Below are 17,571 nucleotides of genomic sequence, written 5' to 3'. Positions count from 1 at the left end.
TCTTTATGTAACATTTTGAGATTAAGAGCTTCCAAGCAGTTATTGCAGGATTAAAAGCAAATTAAATTAATAGCAGTAAGGTGGTCTTGCAATGGGAAAAGCAGAAGATTTATGCGGGCACAAAAAGAACTGAGAAAAGACTTAAAATGTTTTCACTTGTTGCTCTTTTTTTCCTGGATTTCTAAGGTCTTTGTGGCCGATCTTAAAACTATATTGTAATTGTCCACAGGCAGATACAATCTGCAATTATTAAAGCTGTGGAATGCAGAGCAAATCAACCAATTTGCAAGAGATTTCTCACTGAAAACAGAGCATCCTAAAGCATGGCACAGCTAATGGTAATACATGAATTCCCACACCATCAGGCACCAAAGGGTAAGTACAGTTTGTTCACAGATACACAGTCTGCATGGGATGATTTCCTGTAACAACGTATGGGAAAATAACACCTTTTCTTTTTAAAGTTGAATAGAAAGGGACAAACTTGCCTGATGTACATTCACTACAAACGAATTTTCCTGCTGGTCTTCCAGAGAGCCCAAGGCAGCTCACGTGAAAAGCTCGATAGCAAAGTCCTTCACACAGCAGGAGATCACCTGTTTTTTCACATAGCTTTTACAACACAAAGGCATTGAATGTTAAAGAAAAGTTCATATGCAGAACAAATAGTATTCACTATTCCTTTCCATAAATGGCTGCTCAAAATCTCTTTTCCCATCGACGAAAGCAAACTTAACAAGCAAAAGACAACACTGTATCATCACGTGCCCTTGCTTCCTGTTGCAACAAATACCAGTCATTAAACTGAGCAATACCATTGATAGAAACATGGTACATGAGAACATACCCAGAAAAAAAGAAAACAACATCAGGAATTTCTTCCCTGAGCAAACTGATGCATCTGAGCAGATTATAAAAGAAACCTTACTTTCCTTTTCTTTGGCAAAGGGAAATTAACCGAGGAGATACAATGATACTTCTACATCCAGGCTGTTAGCAGTGACATAAAACTGAAAATGAACTCAACAACAGTGCTGGCAGAATGTAAGCGATTAGACAACACTTAAAGATAGATATAACCTTATCACCATTATGTACAGGTAGAAATGGAAATATAACTGCTTTTCCAGTCTGCTGGAACAAACTTTAATCTGGCCAGAGCTATCGTATTACCCTTCCATAACCCAACAACTCTGTAAGCATAGCTCCAGAAGTGTTCTGCTGGCAGTGAGCATGCTGTAAGTGCAGTGCAGCCACCTCTGCTGTGCACACAACCACGTCAGATTTCCTTCTCTTTATTAGCAGACAAACAAGCAGTTCTCTGTCATTAAACCCAGTGACCTGGCAAACTTCATGTTCTGTCCTTGAGGTATAAATCACATTTATTTTACCGATCTGGAGGCTAAATCAGAAAGGCAAAGTCACTTATTTTAGATCAAGAATAAAAAAAAATAGGAAGGATTCCATTTACTGATACAGGGACCTGTTCACTAACGTCTCCTCCATGCGACAGGCACCATAAACCCGTTTTCGCTCTGATATCGTCATTTCCCAATATAAAGATATCCCCTTTACTGGGATAGCTCATAAAACGCAGCTCCCTGCCCAGCTGCCGGCTCTCACCTGACACACATATTCTTTTTTGGTTCCCGTTCCTCGCTCAGATTTTTTGGATGATATAGACATTTCGGTCTGAGTTTCATCAGCACTTTCATAGGGAGACTCTGAGCGCTCATCTCCTGGGCCATCGAAGATCTGAAGATTAAACACACACGTTAGAGAAAGCAGCCACGTATGCGAGTTCTGTTCAGAACGTCAACCGAAGGAAGCAAACAGACGGCAATTCAGGCTAACAGATTGAGGTAAGTTCTTTTGGTTTTGTTTCCCCACCTTTAAAAAGGAAGTTCGATTAAATGCAGAGTACACACTTGTAGAAGTCTCATCAGCAGGACAATAGAACAGCTATTTTCACAAGCTCAACGACTGCCAAAACAAAACACCGGGACTTTGTGATATGGCATTTTATTTGTACTCAGTCCTATAACCCACTTAGCCAGTGCCAAGCCAATAATAACACAGGGACATCATAAAAACCCACCATTAAAGCTCGAATACATGCTTTACATGGTATTAACAATGTGTTTTAGAAAACTCAGTAAAACTTCAATCTTCACCCCAGAGTCTCTGGCTCCAATATTCTTCAAGAGAGTAGCAACGTTATACAGAAGAGAGAAAAACTACGTGTAAGGACTGTCACAGTTAACAATGAATTCAAAACACTCCAAAAGATGACCTTGTCATGCATAAAGCTTACATAAAAAGTCTCACCAAATGCGTTAAAGTTAGAAGACTTCTATAAAACATTTTCACTATTTACTTCAAGGACAAAAATCCTCACATTTAAAAGAAAACACCGCACCGTTTTCAGTCCAACACAATTCAGGGATGGGATGCACACATGAGCCACGTGTCCTCTCCCTTGTTACAGCAGAAAATGCAGACTTTCCTATTGCTGCCCGCAGTCTGAACTGTCTGAATTCTTTTAATTGTTATGGCTACCGACATTCTCTAGGACAGCATCACGATTCGCGACTGCAAAACAAACCTGTCGCTTCTCTTGATACTTGTCCTAATGGTTATTCACACATATCATCACAAAAAGTGCCTCAGGTTCATTCCAAGGCTGTCTAACTGCTACCCACAGCTGATGATGCTTTCTTGAGCTATTTCACTTACGACAAAAGCCCTCTAGACTTTTTCTGCTGCAGAAGTACATCGCAATTAACCTCATTTCAGTCCTTTCTGGTAAGCCAGAACGCAGTCTAAATTTCTCACTGCAGATTTTTTTCCCGAGCCTCAGGAGAATTTTGGTTGAGTTTTCTCTGACTGGAGACAGTGTTCCCCAAGTCTCCAAGTACAACATTCAAAGCCAATGAGCCTCTGACTTCTCTGCGCTGCCTCTGTTCCACTGCCTAAGGACCTGCCCAAACCTTTTCAATACAGCATTGAAACCCAGTGCTCAAGAGATCATTTTGCCAAGAGCTGTTTGCCAGGACACAAACACCCCCACTCTACATGCAGAATTTGCTTTCTGTTTTCATACATACAACCTTGTATGAATCCATACTAAAATACATTTGATTCAAAATGGTCCGGCTCGGCGAGTAATTCAGACAGCTACGTGCACACTCCCTATCAGCTCATAACCAGTGATATATTTAGAAATCAGAGATAAAAACACAAAGACATCAGAGCCAGTATTAGTCTTTATAAGTTCCCTGTGGCTTTGACTAATTGCTTCTCACTGTTGCTGCCAGCTAACCTGTACTCCTCCATTTAATGTCTGCTCTCCTTGACTGTGTCTAAAATTGTTTCATAAGTTGCATCTGACTTTGTTTTTTTCCAGATTACTTTCAAGACTCACATTACAAAAGCATTTTCTCTGTGCAAATGCAAGCTACTGAAGTGATTCCTACCTACATTTCATCTATGAATACTTCTACAACTGGATTCTGCCCAATGGTTTTATAAGCGGGTGGTTTTATATCCTTGGGTGGGTTAAAAGAACCTGAATGTAAAGCCATTGCTTTATTTAGAGACCAGGAAATCTCTGATCTCTGTAAGGAGATGGAAAACAGCAAACTGCAGATGTGTGCATGGCCAGGAGTAGCCAGGTTTTGCTGGGAAATGGTGGATTAAGAAAGGTAGTACTGGAGTTCAGCAGAAAACCAGAAGTGTTTTCCCTTAGGTTTAAATAAACTTATACAACACTGTTTCTGTTTAAGCTCTTCCCATAGAAACACTGCTTAGTACAAGCAGTGCACTGCTCTAACCTTTCTTAAGTACATCATTATGTTCCTGTTAGAACTAGCCAAAATTAGTCACATACACTGATCTAATGCTACCGGTGTACTCTGTATTTCCCCTACATCAGAAACTTTTCCTTATCCCTAAGTTAAAACTTCGGTACACAGATCTGAAGGGCCCCGTGCAGAAGAGCACCCTGCTGCCCCGGCTCCCTTCTCTGAAGGCAGGGCACAGAAACAGAACAAACCTTAGGACACATATGCCAAATCACATGAGAATAAGGCTTGCTTCAAAACAACAGTTTCCTGGCTTGTCTTTTGTTTATGTACTAGTAAATATTCAAATGAAGGATGCAGACCTCTATATGGAAGGGTAATCCTACAGACTACGGAAGCCTTTCACAAACCTCTTAAACACGGGCTAAAAAATCACAGTCGTACATGAACCATTGAAAACCATTTCCTTACAGACTTGGAATTTTACTGCCCTACTTGGAGTTAATGCAACAGCCCTTCAATGGTTACTGAGCCAAAGCAGCGCTGGCAAGAATCGAGTGCTACCATCACAGCTATGTGAAACCCAAATTCTTGCCAAATTTCAAGACAAAACTTGGCAATTCACAGCAGCCTAGAAATTCACCATGGATTTCAAGCATGAATACACATCACGTGAACAAAATATCTGCAGTCAATCAGCTACAAGGCTACCAGGCTGAGAGTGTCTTGCAGGAGAAATACGACCTCTGCTTTACAATCACCAGGAGCCTTCAGCACATCACAGATCAGACCTCCGCTCAGCACCAGCACTGCGCCATGCAGCCAAGCAGGGACACACTGCTGCAACATCAAAGGCTCACTACATCTCTAAGCTTAGCATTGGACTTACATTGCTTCGTTCAGGGTGCTACAGTCCCACAGGTGCATCCCATCCAACACTCAGAGCTACTATCATCAACACATTGCTAGCTAATTTTAGGGAGCAAACGAAGGCTGTGGTGAGCAGATTCCCTTTTATACTTGTAAGAGAGGGAGGCCTTTCTGGAGGAGGATTTTGAGTTTAAACTCGTGCTCTTAATCTAATTTTCTGCTGGTCACCTCCCTCAGCAAATGACCCAATTCTGTACACTCATCCTTTGGGTCTGCTCCCTGTGATGAGAGCCAGAATGAGGGAGCTCAGCTCCCGAGGCTATCCAGGAAAAGCTGATGGAGATATAACGAACCCAAACGTGTGCCTGTCCCCTGAAGGCCTGTGAGAGGCTGGGACAGTCTGCTGAAAACATTTCTTGGAAGACCTACAACAAAACGGCACGTAGAACAGGAAAAGGCCGTGGAGACTGCCTGCATCCTGAGCATGCTGCGACAGCACAGCCAGGGCTGCCAGCCACCAGGGAACAGTTCCACAATAAAAATACCTTCCGATTAAAAACGCTCACTGAAGCGGATTTATAAGACTGCTGGAAATGGCTTTCTACAGTCAAACAGTGCCACCTCTAAAATTAAACATTAACACTCGTGGGGTTTGCTAACACAGCTAATACGTCACATCGTGACAGATGTGACGGATATGCGTTCAGCCAAAACCAATGCAAGTTTTTGTGGTCTTTTTCCTTTTTTCATACTTAAATCTTCCTTGTGATCGTGCCAGAACTTGCCCTTCCCTTATTTTTGTAACATAATCTCCCTAGAAAAGTAAATTGCACGTAATTACCTCTTCTGATATTTAGGCAAAGGTTCAAAGGAAGCCTCGCTTACATTAGTGGCAAAATCTATTAATTAGTAATTCACAGCAGTTGCCGATTTGCCGTGTTACTCTGTTGCACATGTTGAGTAACACCTTATTTTTCATAAAGGCAAAGTAAAACTTGTAAGAAAGTGTAAATTTAGGGGAAGAAAAGGCAAAGCTGCTCCCTTCAGCTGCATGACTGACAAGTTGCAGCCATGAGATCACTCCCAGCCCTGTAATCATGGGCGTTTTCCATCAGCAATTAACAAAGTCACAGCACGGAACCAGCATCCTCACAAGCACCAGCACACTTCACGTCCTGCACATCACGCAGCCTCTCCTCTCATTTCAACTACGAAATAACTCAGTTTCAGGATAGTCGCTGTTAGAGGCTTTCACACTGCGCTGGCTGAACACAGAGCAACCATAGCTGATATTGGAGAACTCAAATCCAGGTTTTCTTACTGAAAACTGTGCATCTGTGAGCACATAGGAGAGATGGGAGAGAAAGGGAAAAGTCTGACTTGAAAACCAGGACTAATTGAAATCATCAGGAGCTTTACTTCCTATTCCCATCAGATTCTCACAGCTGCCTTTCCTTCTGGAAGTACATTATCCACTGCTCACACATGTGAGACTCAAAGAGAACATGGAAGGACACGTGACTGCTTTTTGTTTAAACAACTTTTTGTTGTTTAAACATGCTCTTTACAGCTCCGTTACTGGGAAAATATTCATTACTGAGTCAAACTGGGATAGAATTTTTGGCATCTCAGTGCATTCTTTGATTTTAGTATGGTATTCTTACCACGTTTTAGCAACTGAAAGACACAAATGTTGGCAGCAGATCACAATATTAAGAACTGGGTCTACTGATCTCAACGTACACTGATCATACATCTCATGTACTTCAACATTTGGGTAACAGTTATTCAGATCTATGACGGCACAACAATCAGGGCATCAAGACTTCACATCTCCAACGTTGTTGTAATTTTCTTTGGAACCAAGCCTTTTGCATATGCTAAAACTCCCTATTCACAATAATCAAAAGAAGCATTTAATGGATTCTTTCAGACAAACATTGACCTACTTTTAGAAAGACTGGAAGAATGGTTATAAAAGCAATCTCCAGCATTAATTCTTCACTGAATGAAGATGCTTTGCATACTGCAATACTGGATGTATAAAGGCAGATTACACCAGCAACCAATACAGTGGGAGATTGTTTAACTGCTAAATATAAGATTTTCTACTGCTTAATTACTTCACCTAAAAGGTTGTGCAGAAGTGATATTCAGTGTGCACAGAGATGTGGGGACAGACTGTAGAACAAAGTACTTTCCCTCTCAAGGTTATGCTGAGTAAGTAAGAATTCATTTTTGATGGAGGCTGTTGGGCAGGCTAAGTAAGGGGGGAGAAATGTGTGTGTGTTTACACTTACAATACTAAATTAGGAGTACGGAAAGGAAGTAAATTGAGTCAGCAATGTATATAACGTGATTTTGTATGTTTATATTCTTAATTTTGTCTTTTTTATTGAAGCTGTCTAGAAAGATACGTGAGAAGAAGGCAGGAAAAGGATTCAACAGAAGCATTATGTGAAAAACACTTTTAAAATGTTTTTCTTGTAATGCTTCCCTCCGTTACACCACTGAGAGTGATGGTTCGACTCGCTGCACCATCAACCAAGGCATCCAGCAGAGAAAGGATAAAACGTACAGAGACATCTTTCACTCCTACATCATTCAGTACATCTAAACGTTAAGCTCAACTCCACAACAACTTTTAAAGCATTCTTTGCAACCAGATTCCCGATTTGAGTTTCAGCCACAAATTTCAGCGGAAATGTGAGCCAATTCCTTATTCCCTCTGTACTCTTGTTTTTGTTAAATGACATGCAGGTTGGCATGTACGCTCGGCTCGCAGATTTCCAGAATGATGTGGATGAACTCTGCAAGTGGCACCGTTAGTTCCTAGTTCCACATCTGGATGGTTGAAATGTCGTGCGTTTAAAATGCACACACACACACACACATATATATGGTGTTGACACGTATTGGATGACTGGATGCCAACTGAGAGTATAATACAAGAAAGGATGATGTGGAATTTAAGACGTCAAATGACCCTGCATTTCAAAGAACTGAGTGAGAATGAAGTGAAATGCTTTGTGGATATTTACTCCACCCACCCATTCTTTCTTTCCTATTGAAAATTTTCTACTACACTAACAATTTTCCATGTCCTTCCTGACAGCTCCCAAATCAAACAGCAAATATCAGTGCCAGCAAAACCACTACATCCTAATTTCAAGGAAAAAGATGTTCAGAAATCCCAGATCTGAAAACAAATGGCTGCACTCATCCACTCTGCAGCCTAAGAATTCAAAGGGGAAAAAAAAAGTTGCCAGAAGATGAACATAAAAAATTTAACTGTTCTGACCTTCAAGGCTGACTCTCAACCAGATGTTGATGTGGCCATTAAGTGTGCTTTTTAACTTTAGGATTAAGACTCCGTTTTTAAAAGCTGGTATCTAAAAACCATTTTGCTGGCTCGTGTTATCTTAGGGGGTGGGGAAAAGAGTGTAGGTGGTGACTTTTTTCCTTCCCTCTCTTTAAAGGATGAGAACATAAATATTTGCTGAGGCGAAAGCACACACCCCATGAAACATAAGGCTTTCAAAATACTATCCACTGTACATTAGCAATTGCAAAGTGTAAAAGCTTCAAGTACACTTCAGTGCTTATTGGCTTCACCAGGAATTCGCATTTTCTGGAGCCAATTCAGACACTCCTTCCCTGCCCAGCGTATGAAGATTCAAAATGAAATTGGAAATTGCAGTGAGAAAGTTGCTAGCATTTAAGCATCCATGGTGCACACACAGGAATGGTCTCCAACAGTCATCACTCCACCAGCTGCAAACGCCCTCAGATTTTCCTAGCTACCAAAGTGCGATTTTCATTCAAATGCACATCCTCTTCCTCAGAGCACTTACTTCACTTTATCAACACATTCAGTCTTATGAAAGCAGTTCTTGTATTACTCAAATGTTCTTGTTAAACAGTATACATTAAGAATACAAGCTGTGGTTTCAGTCATACTAAGATCAGGTTGCTCTTCTGTCACGTTGTGCTTAATCAGTTAGAAAATCAACTAAAGGGCAAATACTTTCAGACAGGAAAGTTAACCCTCCGGCTTCACTTTGTTTGACTCAAACATCTTTTGTTTTATCATCCCAGCTGTAGAACATAAAATGGAAACAAAATCCACAACGTAGACTTCCTTTAAAGCTAGGGGTATAAAAAAATGAGAAGAGCATGGCAGAAGCAAGTCACCTAAGCCACAGATTCATCAGGATCCACAAAAATAAAGTAACCCACCACTTTCAGGTCACCCACTATCTCTAGCAGCTATTTTGCATCTTCTTGTAAGCATTTTAGGTCATATTTTCATGACTTCTGAACACTGTTGGCTATTAAGCTCTACTGTGCTTAAAACTAAGGACACTGCTACAAGCTCAGACTTCCTGCAGTGACTTCAGCGTCAGTGATGTCCATACCACAATCAGCCAGGAGGAAGTGGACTAGTCTGGCTAAGAGCTTCCTATTGGAAGACTGGAGTATGGATCTTCTGATAAGGAAACTTGTTAGTCCTTCCACAGAGATTTACCAACTGCCTTTTCTTCTTAACAAAAATCTTAGTGACTACTTGTGTAGTTGATTGTTTCTTTTTAGATCTAGGCACAAGATATATAGAAGTATATAAACAACATGCAGATAGGTCAGACTGTATTTGAAAGACAATCTATTGTGCACCCACACGCAGACAGAAAAACTGACAGAGCCAATTGAGTTACAGTTAACATTTCCTTTATTTCAGTATAAGAATTCCTGAACTGAAGAATGGTATTTTGGCCCATACTGCTAGACTAGATAAATTCTTTAAGTATGCGGTGCCACAAGTGTACACAGTACTATCATAGCAAAAAGACGGCCTGGGACAAGTTTCATTTTTATTATTAGCAGTAGTTAGACGTTTCAGGTAAGGATATTATGCATTTCTGAATTTGCCTGGAAAGTTAATTAGAATTTTGAGAACATTTTAAAACATTATAAAATTGCCTATAGACACCCATGATACTTTGGTACGAGATGTGGAATAAAAACCTACATGAGATAAACATTCAGTAAACAGATTCTCTGCACTCTGAAGCCTAAATAATACACAAGCTGAGAGTAATTACATAAGAAACTTGATTTTCTACACAAAATGTGCTGCCAAAAAACAAGATTCGAACCTAGAACTCCTTTTTTTTTCCACATGAAAGTGAAAGCATCTTAACAAAGCAGTATGGCCTGGTAGGCAACGCAAGTCATTTCAACTGTTAGAGGCTTTGGCAGAGGTTTAGCACGAAAGAAGTCCAATTACTTGCAGTGTTCCACAAAACCATACCCCTGACTGCTTATTGGTGCTTTGAAACAGGGAAGAGAAATCTATAGGCATACAGAAACAAACAGGAAACAACTGTCTGCTAGGTCACAAAGGGTGTAAAGAGAAACTAAACCTTATGTTATTCTTAAGCCTTATTTTGACAAGAAAATTAGGAAGCTAGGAATAAAATGCCAGAAACACATTGATACACATATTTTTAAAACAACCTGCTAGGATATCTTCAACTATCATTTCTTCAGGGCAGTAGTTTCTTTAAAATAATGCGAATTTCCTTCTTCCTTTCTGTTCTTAGGATCACAAAGGCAGTTATTTTTACCTTTAGTAAGCATGCCTAGAGTATTTTAGTTGCATAATGTAGGACAACTAGACTCTAGGGTTGATAAATGGAGCTGGCGTACTTAGTTGCAAGTTGTACATGTCTCATGACTGCCTTCTGGTTAAAACAGCTTACCTTTTAAGTTCTGCATGTATTCTTTCCATTCTGTACAGATACTAATACCCATTAAACAAAAACCAAAAAATGCATATAAAAGAAATCTGCCTCAAATTAGTAATTAAAAAAAAAAAGTACTGTTTAATAAGCACAAAAAAAGCAAAACTGAAGGCTACTGTCTTACATTATTAGGCATTGGAAATACAAGAAGTTGGAGCTATAAGCACCAGCTGAGCATGTTTTGACACTGGATGTTATACAAAGAATTCCCTCTAGGGAAGATACAGAACTTACATTAAAAACACCACTTTCAAGATCTTTCACAGGCTTCTTTCAGCTGCCATCTGCTGGTCAGCTCCTACTTCATAATGGTATGATAAATGACAAACTAGCTATGAATTTAGAGTATTACATGTTCTTTATTTTGCCCTCTTTAAAGATATTATGATTCTCTGACCAAGTTCAGAGGTAGTTCCTACACCCTACAGAGTACTATGACATTTATCTACTGTGAATTAACCCATTCAATTTAATGAAGCCAGCCAATAGCGACAAAAATTGATTGAAAATCTAGAACAGGCATGTCTTGTGCAAGTACACAAAATGCACTAATAATCCAACAACAATGGTAATGCAAAGCCTTTTTTTATTTATTAAAAAATACTGGTTACACTCTACTGGCACCTACTACATTATTGAAGGGTAGAAGGAAAAGGTAAAAGACAGCACTTGCATCTCTTCTCAAAAATACGAGGTTTTGGATGGTAACATCAAATCTTATAGCAGCAGTAAAGCACTACTCTGAACTTTTGTAGACTTGGAAGTGTTGATTAACGCTTTCACACTATGCCCCAAAGCTGCTCGTTATGAAATAGATTTCAAGGAAATTACTGTTGATGCCAAGTGCCTGGAAGTAAAATTAAGTATTTTTCTTCCAAGATTAAATGCAGGTATGACATTTACTCATTCATGTATAAATATCAAATAAAAACAAAGGCAATGCTATTTTTTTGCCCAGTGACTTAGAGAAAATCCCTACTGGTCCTGTCCATCATGGTAAAATAATCAAAACCCTAATTTTTTCAAAGGAGCAAAGGCCTACCTTTTACCCTGTGTTAAGTCCTCTTTTTAAGGAAGAAGCCCACTCCATGGTTCTCTATCACTTCTAAATTAGGCACCTAAAATGTCTTATGGATTAAAAATTTGGGCTTCCGTTCATTTTGCATTATTTCAAGTATTCCCATTTAAAAATGCCCCAAATAACAATAAAAACCATCCAAAATCTTTGTAAATAGTCAAAATAAGATGATGTTTCAGAGAAGAAAAAAAAACAACTGTGCACACCCCTCTTTACCGAGCACACTTCTACTAAACTTTAGTTGCAATGAGTGACATTTAAGAAGTTTGCAACTAGCAGTCCTTGACAAATAACATTTATATGCAGGTTCCCTTCTAGAACAAACTGCCCACAGGTAGTGAGGGAAAAATAAAAAAGAAGGAAAAAATAAACCCCCCAAACAGCCAGAATCCACTTAATATTGCTTGTGAAGGTGTATGTGCTTGTGGAATATGCAGTACTTTTTTTTCACCTTTGTTAGAAGATCATTTAAGTCAACGCTTAGAAGTGTAATTGTGAACACAAATATAAAAGTTTGTCAGCAAATGTATTTAATGTTGAAAAGAATTACATCCTATTCAATTAGCGGAGCAAGGCTTTCAGCACTGCATGACTGTGTTTATTTTTTAAAACTCTTTCCCTTGTCTTCCTGAAGAAAGTTTCTCTCTGGATGACCACCCTAAGGACATACATGTATTGAGCTGCTTAGACAAGTGCTAAATGACAATATAAATGGGGAAAAGGTTTTTAAAGCCACCCACAACATCCAAGGTTTATTTCTCTCCTTGTTTTGTAGCAGACAATAACTTCAGAAACACATGCCTGTCACTTATTTATTTTTTTTAATATTTATTTAAAGGCAAAATATATCTATTGTCATAGGAAACAAATTGGATCCAACCCTTAGCTGGTAAAACTTCACGTCAGTGCAGCTTTAAACCATTTAAGGATCCAGCCCACTGTTATCTACTCCTCAACCCACCCAGCTCCCGTCAAGTCTCTGTTTGTTTTTTTTAACAGTATATTTTTCTGATGTTGACTGCAGGCAGGTTGAAACTAGATGATCTCTGAGGTCCTTTTCAACCCAGGCCATTCTATGATTCAACTGTTTTGAAACATTAGGAATGAACGAATTCACTTTCTGATCCTTGTATCTGTCTTATGAGCACTGCCTGACGCTAATTATTCTCACACTTTTTGCTGTTCGGTTGTAGCTCAGTAAATTAAGAGTAAAGTTTTAAGATTTTCATCTCAGCCTAAATAATCATTTCTGTTTTTACACCTGAACTGTTAAGACACAACCCAAAATCCTACAAAAATGAGACTTTTATAGAGAAAGATTTCTGTAGACTTCATTCTTTTTTCTACTTTCTTTTTAATAATGCTATAAACAGAAATAGAAAGATCTTTCTCCAGAGATTATAAAATTTAGAGATGCATATTTGGAATGAAAAATATAGTATGATCCTTAAATGGGTCTGGTTTAATAGCTGGTCCCAAATACAAACAGCTTAGACTGCAAGTCCCAGCAGTAAAGTCAAAACAGAAGAAAAGTCTTATGCCAAAAACTGGGAGTTTCTCAATTGCAAGAACAACATGAGAAGAAGTATTACTTTTCTTGACCACTGCCCTGGACATTTTTTTTCTGGTGGGACTTCTTTAGTTTATTTTGTTGGGGTACAGGAGAGAGAATGTGAAGTTTTTTAGTTTTGTTTTTCTTATAAAAGGAATTTTCAAGTTACAGTAAGATAAACAGTCATTAACATGCAACCTTCCCCACCCCCCAGAGGTAAACCATTTATGAACATAGTCTAAATATTTTAACTGCATTCATTATAGTGTCTAAGCGCCTCATGCTTTTTGTTTGGGGAGACTAAAGAGTCTCTAGGATATTTGGAAGCCCTACTCCCTCAGTAGCAGGCAAGTATTTTCTCTACAACTTCTGTAATACAAACTTCTTGAAGGTGTTTGTCCATGGATAGTTTAATAAATCCTACCAACTACATTTCTGAATCCACCTGCAACACAGCATGCAAACTTGACCCTCATGCTGCTACTCTTTGGCTGATTTGTTTTAATAGTGTAGATAACTTGGGGAACGGTTTAATGAGTTGTATGAATAACACTTCTGGTACATACATTTCATTTATTGTATGTCATTTGAAAAGAATTGCAGTTCCAAATATGCAGAACTAAGACTATGATTAGTAAGTATCAAAAAGATACATTCTTCACTGCCTGCTTAACTCTACTGACGATGAAGCTATTTGCATCACAGAGAAATAGCACTTAAAACAGCCTGAAAACTAATCTGAACTTAAAGGGGCTCTGCTCAGAAAACTGTCCAGTTCTAGATTGGAGGATTAGGAAACTTGCTTCAATATAAAAGCTATGGCAACATGACAATATTGAGTTACATAATGTAACTAATGTAGTACGCTTACATAAAGTCTGTAGAAGAAAATACAGAACACACTGGCATTTTACTTTGCCTCTAACAGAAGGTTACAATTCTAAAACTTTGTTGGTAAATACATTAAAAACCACAATAATATTTCGACGTCCCCAAATCAGACGTTCTTGTTACAATAAATGAATTTGCAATGCACACGTTAACAGGTTTCACAGAGGCCAGAACTGTAACTTGTCTAGAGCACCAACGTTAGAGAATTCGCCTTTGTTTTTTTGCTTTTAAACAAAAAGATTCACACCTGAAAATTTCTGTAATTAAATGGCTGTGTGCAAACACCATTTTTTTTTTACCTCATTCTCAGTTAAGGAAGCTGAAGGAGATGAACTTTTGCTAAAAGCAAGAGTTGAAGATTCTGCTGCTGAAGCCCGATTTCGCTTCTTCAGAGGTTTACATGCATCAGACAGATTTTTCGTTGCTGTAAAATAATTTTGGTTTACAAAGTGAAGTTTGGAACTTTAAAACGTTATCTCCCTGAAGCCATTTGAAATATTCCTTCAGATAAAAGAAGGAATGATTTACGCAGGTCTTCTGGGCAAGTATGTAAGTATGAGAGAACAAGAAGTTTGTGAAACCACGTTCTTGTTTGACTTTAAAAACAAAGAGGTTTCTATTAAGCAAATACATACTACAGATGGCTAGAAAATGTTTTCCCCAAGCACTTATGTCTATTAAAAGCAAAACATCTTTGACTTATGACCTCTTCAAAACAGAGGTAACAGGCATGTCCTCAAGTAAGCACTAGAAGGTCTATGTTATCTCATCACAATCTGTGTACCGCTAATCGTTCGTTAAGAGAAAGCTTATGTACAGGGACAAGGTACCAGACGTATCACCACCTCTATGTTGCACAGAACTTTTGGAAGCTTACACGTCTTTGGGATTCCATTATAATATCTACAGAGACATGCTCTCACAGAAGTTATCTTAAACTTGAACATCTTATTTTTGGTTTTGGGTACAAGGTGATTTAGTATTCCCTCTCATGTGCCACACTGCCTCCCATAAAGCATCATTTAAAAGGTCTAAAATTACATAGTAACTGATTGCAGTGATGGTCACTGCACTTGTTTTATTGGGCAAACGAAGAACAAATTAGAGCAGTAGGATTCGTATCACTGCTCTCCAAGATCACAGGGAAATAGCTTTAATTTGGTGCCATCAAATGGTGATCTTGTGAACTGCTGCTCTAAATCAGCAATACACAATTGCAAGCAGTATAATGCTGCAAAATGGTGGTAGTGAAGGAAAAGGGCACAGACCCCCACCCCCCCAAACTGTGGCACAGTGTCTGTATCTTGTTATTGCATCAGCAAACTTGGCTGACTGCCTCAGACAACCTGTTTATTTTTATATTATTTAATTGAAAACGTTACATTAAAACTTATTCTGACCACATTACCTGACTGGTTCTTTTGTGAAGAGGAGGTTTCTGTGACCTTAGTAGAGTTTGTTTTGGCTGTTTTGTCATTGCTTGTCTCCCTCTGTCACAAAAAAAAAAAAAAAAAAAAAAAAAAAAAAAAAAAAATAGAAAAAATAAAAAAACTCCTAATTTATGAGTGGTTGGACAAAACTAGCAATTACTTCTGGATTTATGTTATTAAAGTGTCTTTACAAATACCTGAACAGTAATGTCAATAATGTTAAGCTAGCCCCATTTAAGTAATTTCTTTTTAAAGCTTGTGTACAAAAACAGGGTACAAACCCATAAACAAATGAGTAAAATTAAAGAACACGATATTCCAGCATCCCACTTATCCATCCCAAACTCAGCATTTCAGAAAGGGGAGCTCTATATGAAAACAAGACATGTAAGTTACCCTTACTATCTTGGTCTGAACTTGTCAAATTAAAACCTTTAATTATTAAGGATAAACTGCAGAAGTACCATGTAAATTTGAGAATAAATGCAGAATTTAAGTCTCAGTGGCTTGCTTTCAACACCACAATTTGCAGCAGAGCCATTTTAAAAATTACTATGGTTAAGATTGTTCCAGCATTTCCAAAATATAAACACTCTTATCAAGGGAGCAGACAGAATAAATAAAATTGCTCCAGGATTTATCATTAAAAATTTAGGCCAAAAACTGGGGAAATTGTTGTCAAAGCTGTGTCAAAATTAGACACTGTTCCTTACAAGATATCACTGTTGTTTTCTTTGTATCTTACAAATTCATTCAAATACGAAGACAATAAAATTGTAGCCAAGAATGCTCAACACTATAAAAATACTCAAATGATCAATAAGAAAAAACTCCACAGAACAAACTTTAGGTACTTTTTCATATATTCTTTATCTGACTGTTTTATATAAGATGTCCAGGTGAGAAGGTACTGAGAAGGTGAGACTGTACTACAAAGGTGCTGCACTACACTTGTACTAAATAGACTAAGGCATCCTGCCACTGATGCTGCTGTGTACAGTGAATAAAAACGTACAGGCTAATTCACGCAGTTTAAAGCAGGCTTTACAGAATCCCCTCTATTAACATGCATTTCACATACATCATGAAAGCATCAATGAATGAAAATTCTTTTTTCAAAACTTTCATATATGATTTGGTCACGTGTGAAACAACACTCAGATTCTCCAAGTAAGAGTATTTGGGGACAAAAAGAAAAGGGTAATGCACAGCAAGAGCTCATGAAAAACCATTAAAACTTCATCTATCCCAAAACACTGTACCATAAGTCTACACGCAATCTGGGAATAGAGGGAGGAAGCGTATAGCTAGCGTTTGGTTTTTTGAGTCACTGTGTAGACACTGTTGCTGCCATTCACTACATATTCTACTAAGCAGCAGCACATAGAGCCAGGACCCTGGGCTGGTGGAGGCAGGAAGATGACGAAAAGATTATCCAGTGAAAAAAACACAAAAAAGCAGAAAGCAGCCATTCTAAAATAACTGATCCTTCTGAGGGCAGAAGCTCAGAAAGTAAAGCCTTATGCATTTAGAGTTTCCAAATCGCACACCAGACTCCCTGCAACTAATTCTGATAAATTAAACAAAGGACACCACCTTCCAAATGAATGTAGCACGTTACCTAAGCCGGTATTATTAGTGGTGTTTATCATTTATCTCCATTATTTTATTTACTTCCTGTTAATAGTCACATCTGCATCATGGTATCAAAGATATCAGAACTTCCTCTTTGTGCGCTACACTGTAACCACCCTTCATGCTATTTGTGATGGTCTAGGCCAGTTGTTGCAAACAAAAACTGGTCAGATGGTAAAGAAGGAACTTTTATTTCATTCAAAACAGGGACTTTGTAACAAGGCTTAATTTCAATAAATAAACTTAATTATTTCCCTGCATCCAGTGCATTATAGTAATTCAAATCAATTAGACATATATGTGAAGTTTCTAAAAATCTTCTCTTGGAATATAAAATGGATACTTGATCATTGGACTCTCCGAGCAGAAAGGGTAAAAACACTTTTGTCCCTCTTTTCTGCAAAGGTAACAAAACTTCTCTAAGAACTATCTTTGTTCCTTACTAATAAGTTACTTAAGTCTGGTTATCTGAAATTCTACTTACTGTCTACAGTGAGCTTTAACCAGT

General features: G+C 38.3%; 1 protein-coding gene across 5 annotated transcripts in view; it reads right to left on the bottom strand.

Annotated features, from left to right (window-relative positions):
- NSD2 (nuclear receptor binding SET domain protein 2) overlaps positions 1-17,571 on the bottom strand; it is a 96,597-nt gene that overhangs the window by 10,880 nt on the left and 68,146 nt on the right. For 3 of the 5 annotated variants that reach the window (XM_072336782.1, XM_072336781.1, XM_072336783.1), the window contains exons 9-12: positions 15,407-15,488; positions 14,298-14,422; positions 1,624-1,755; positions 489-612 (exon numbers count right to left, since the gene is read on the bottom strand). In XM_072336782.1, coding sequence (XP_072192883.1) covers positions 489-612; positions 1,624-1,755; positions 14,298-14,422; positions 15,407-15,488 — 463 coding nt within the window. Of the gene's footprint in view, positions 1-488; positions 613-1,623; positions 1,756-9,386; positions 14,423-15,406; positions 15,489-17,571 lie in introns of those variants that run through there. The other 2 variants (XM_072336785.1, XM_072336786.1) reach the window with 2 other exon arrangements.

The sequence above is a fragment of the Excalfactoria chinensis genome, chromosome 4, assembly GCF_039878825.1.
Source record: "Excalfactoria chinensis isolate bCotChi1 chromosome 4, bCotChi1.hap2, whole genome shotgun sequence".
Lineage (NCBI taxonomy): Eukaryota > Metazoa > Chordata > Aves > Galliformes > Phasianidae > Excalfactoria > Excalfactoria chinensis.
This window is presented reverse-complemented; position numbering and strand designations above follow the sequence as displayed.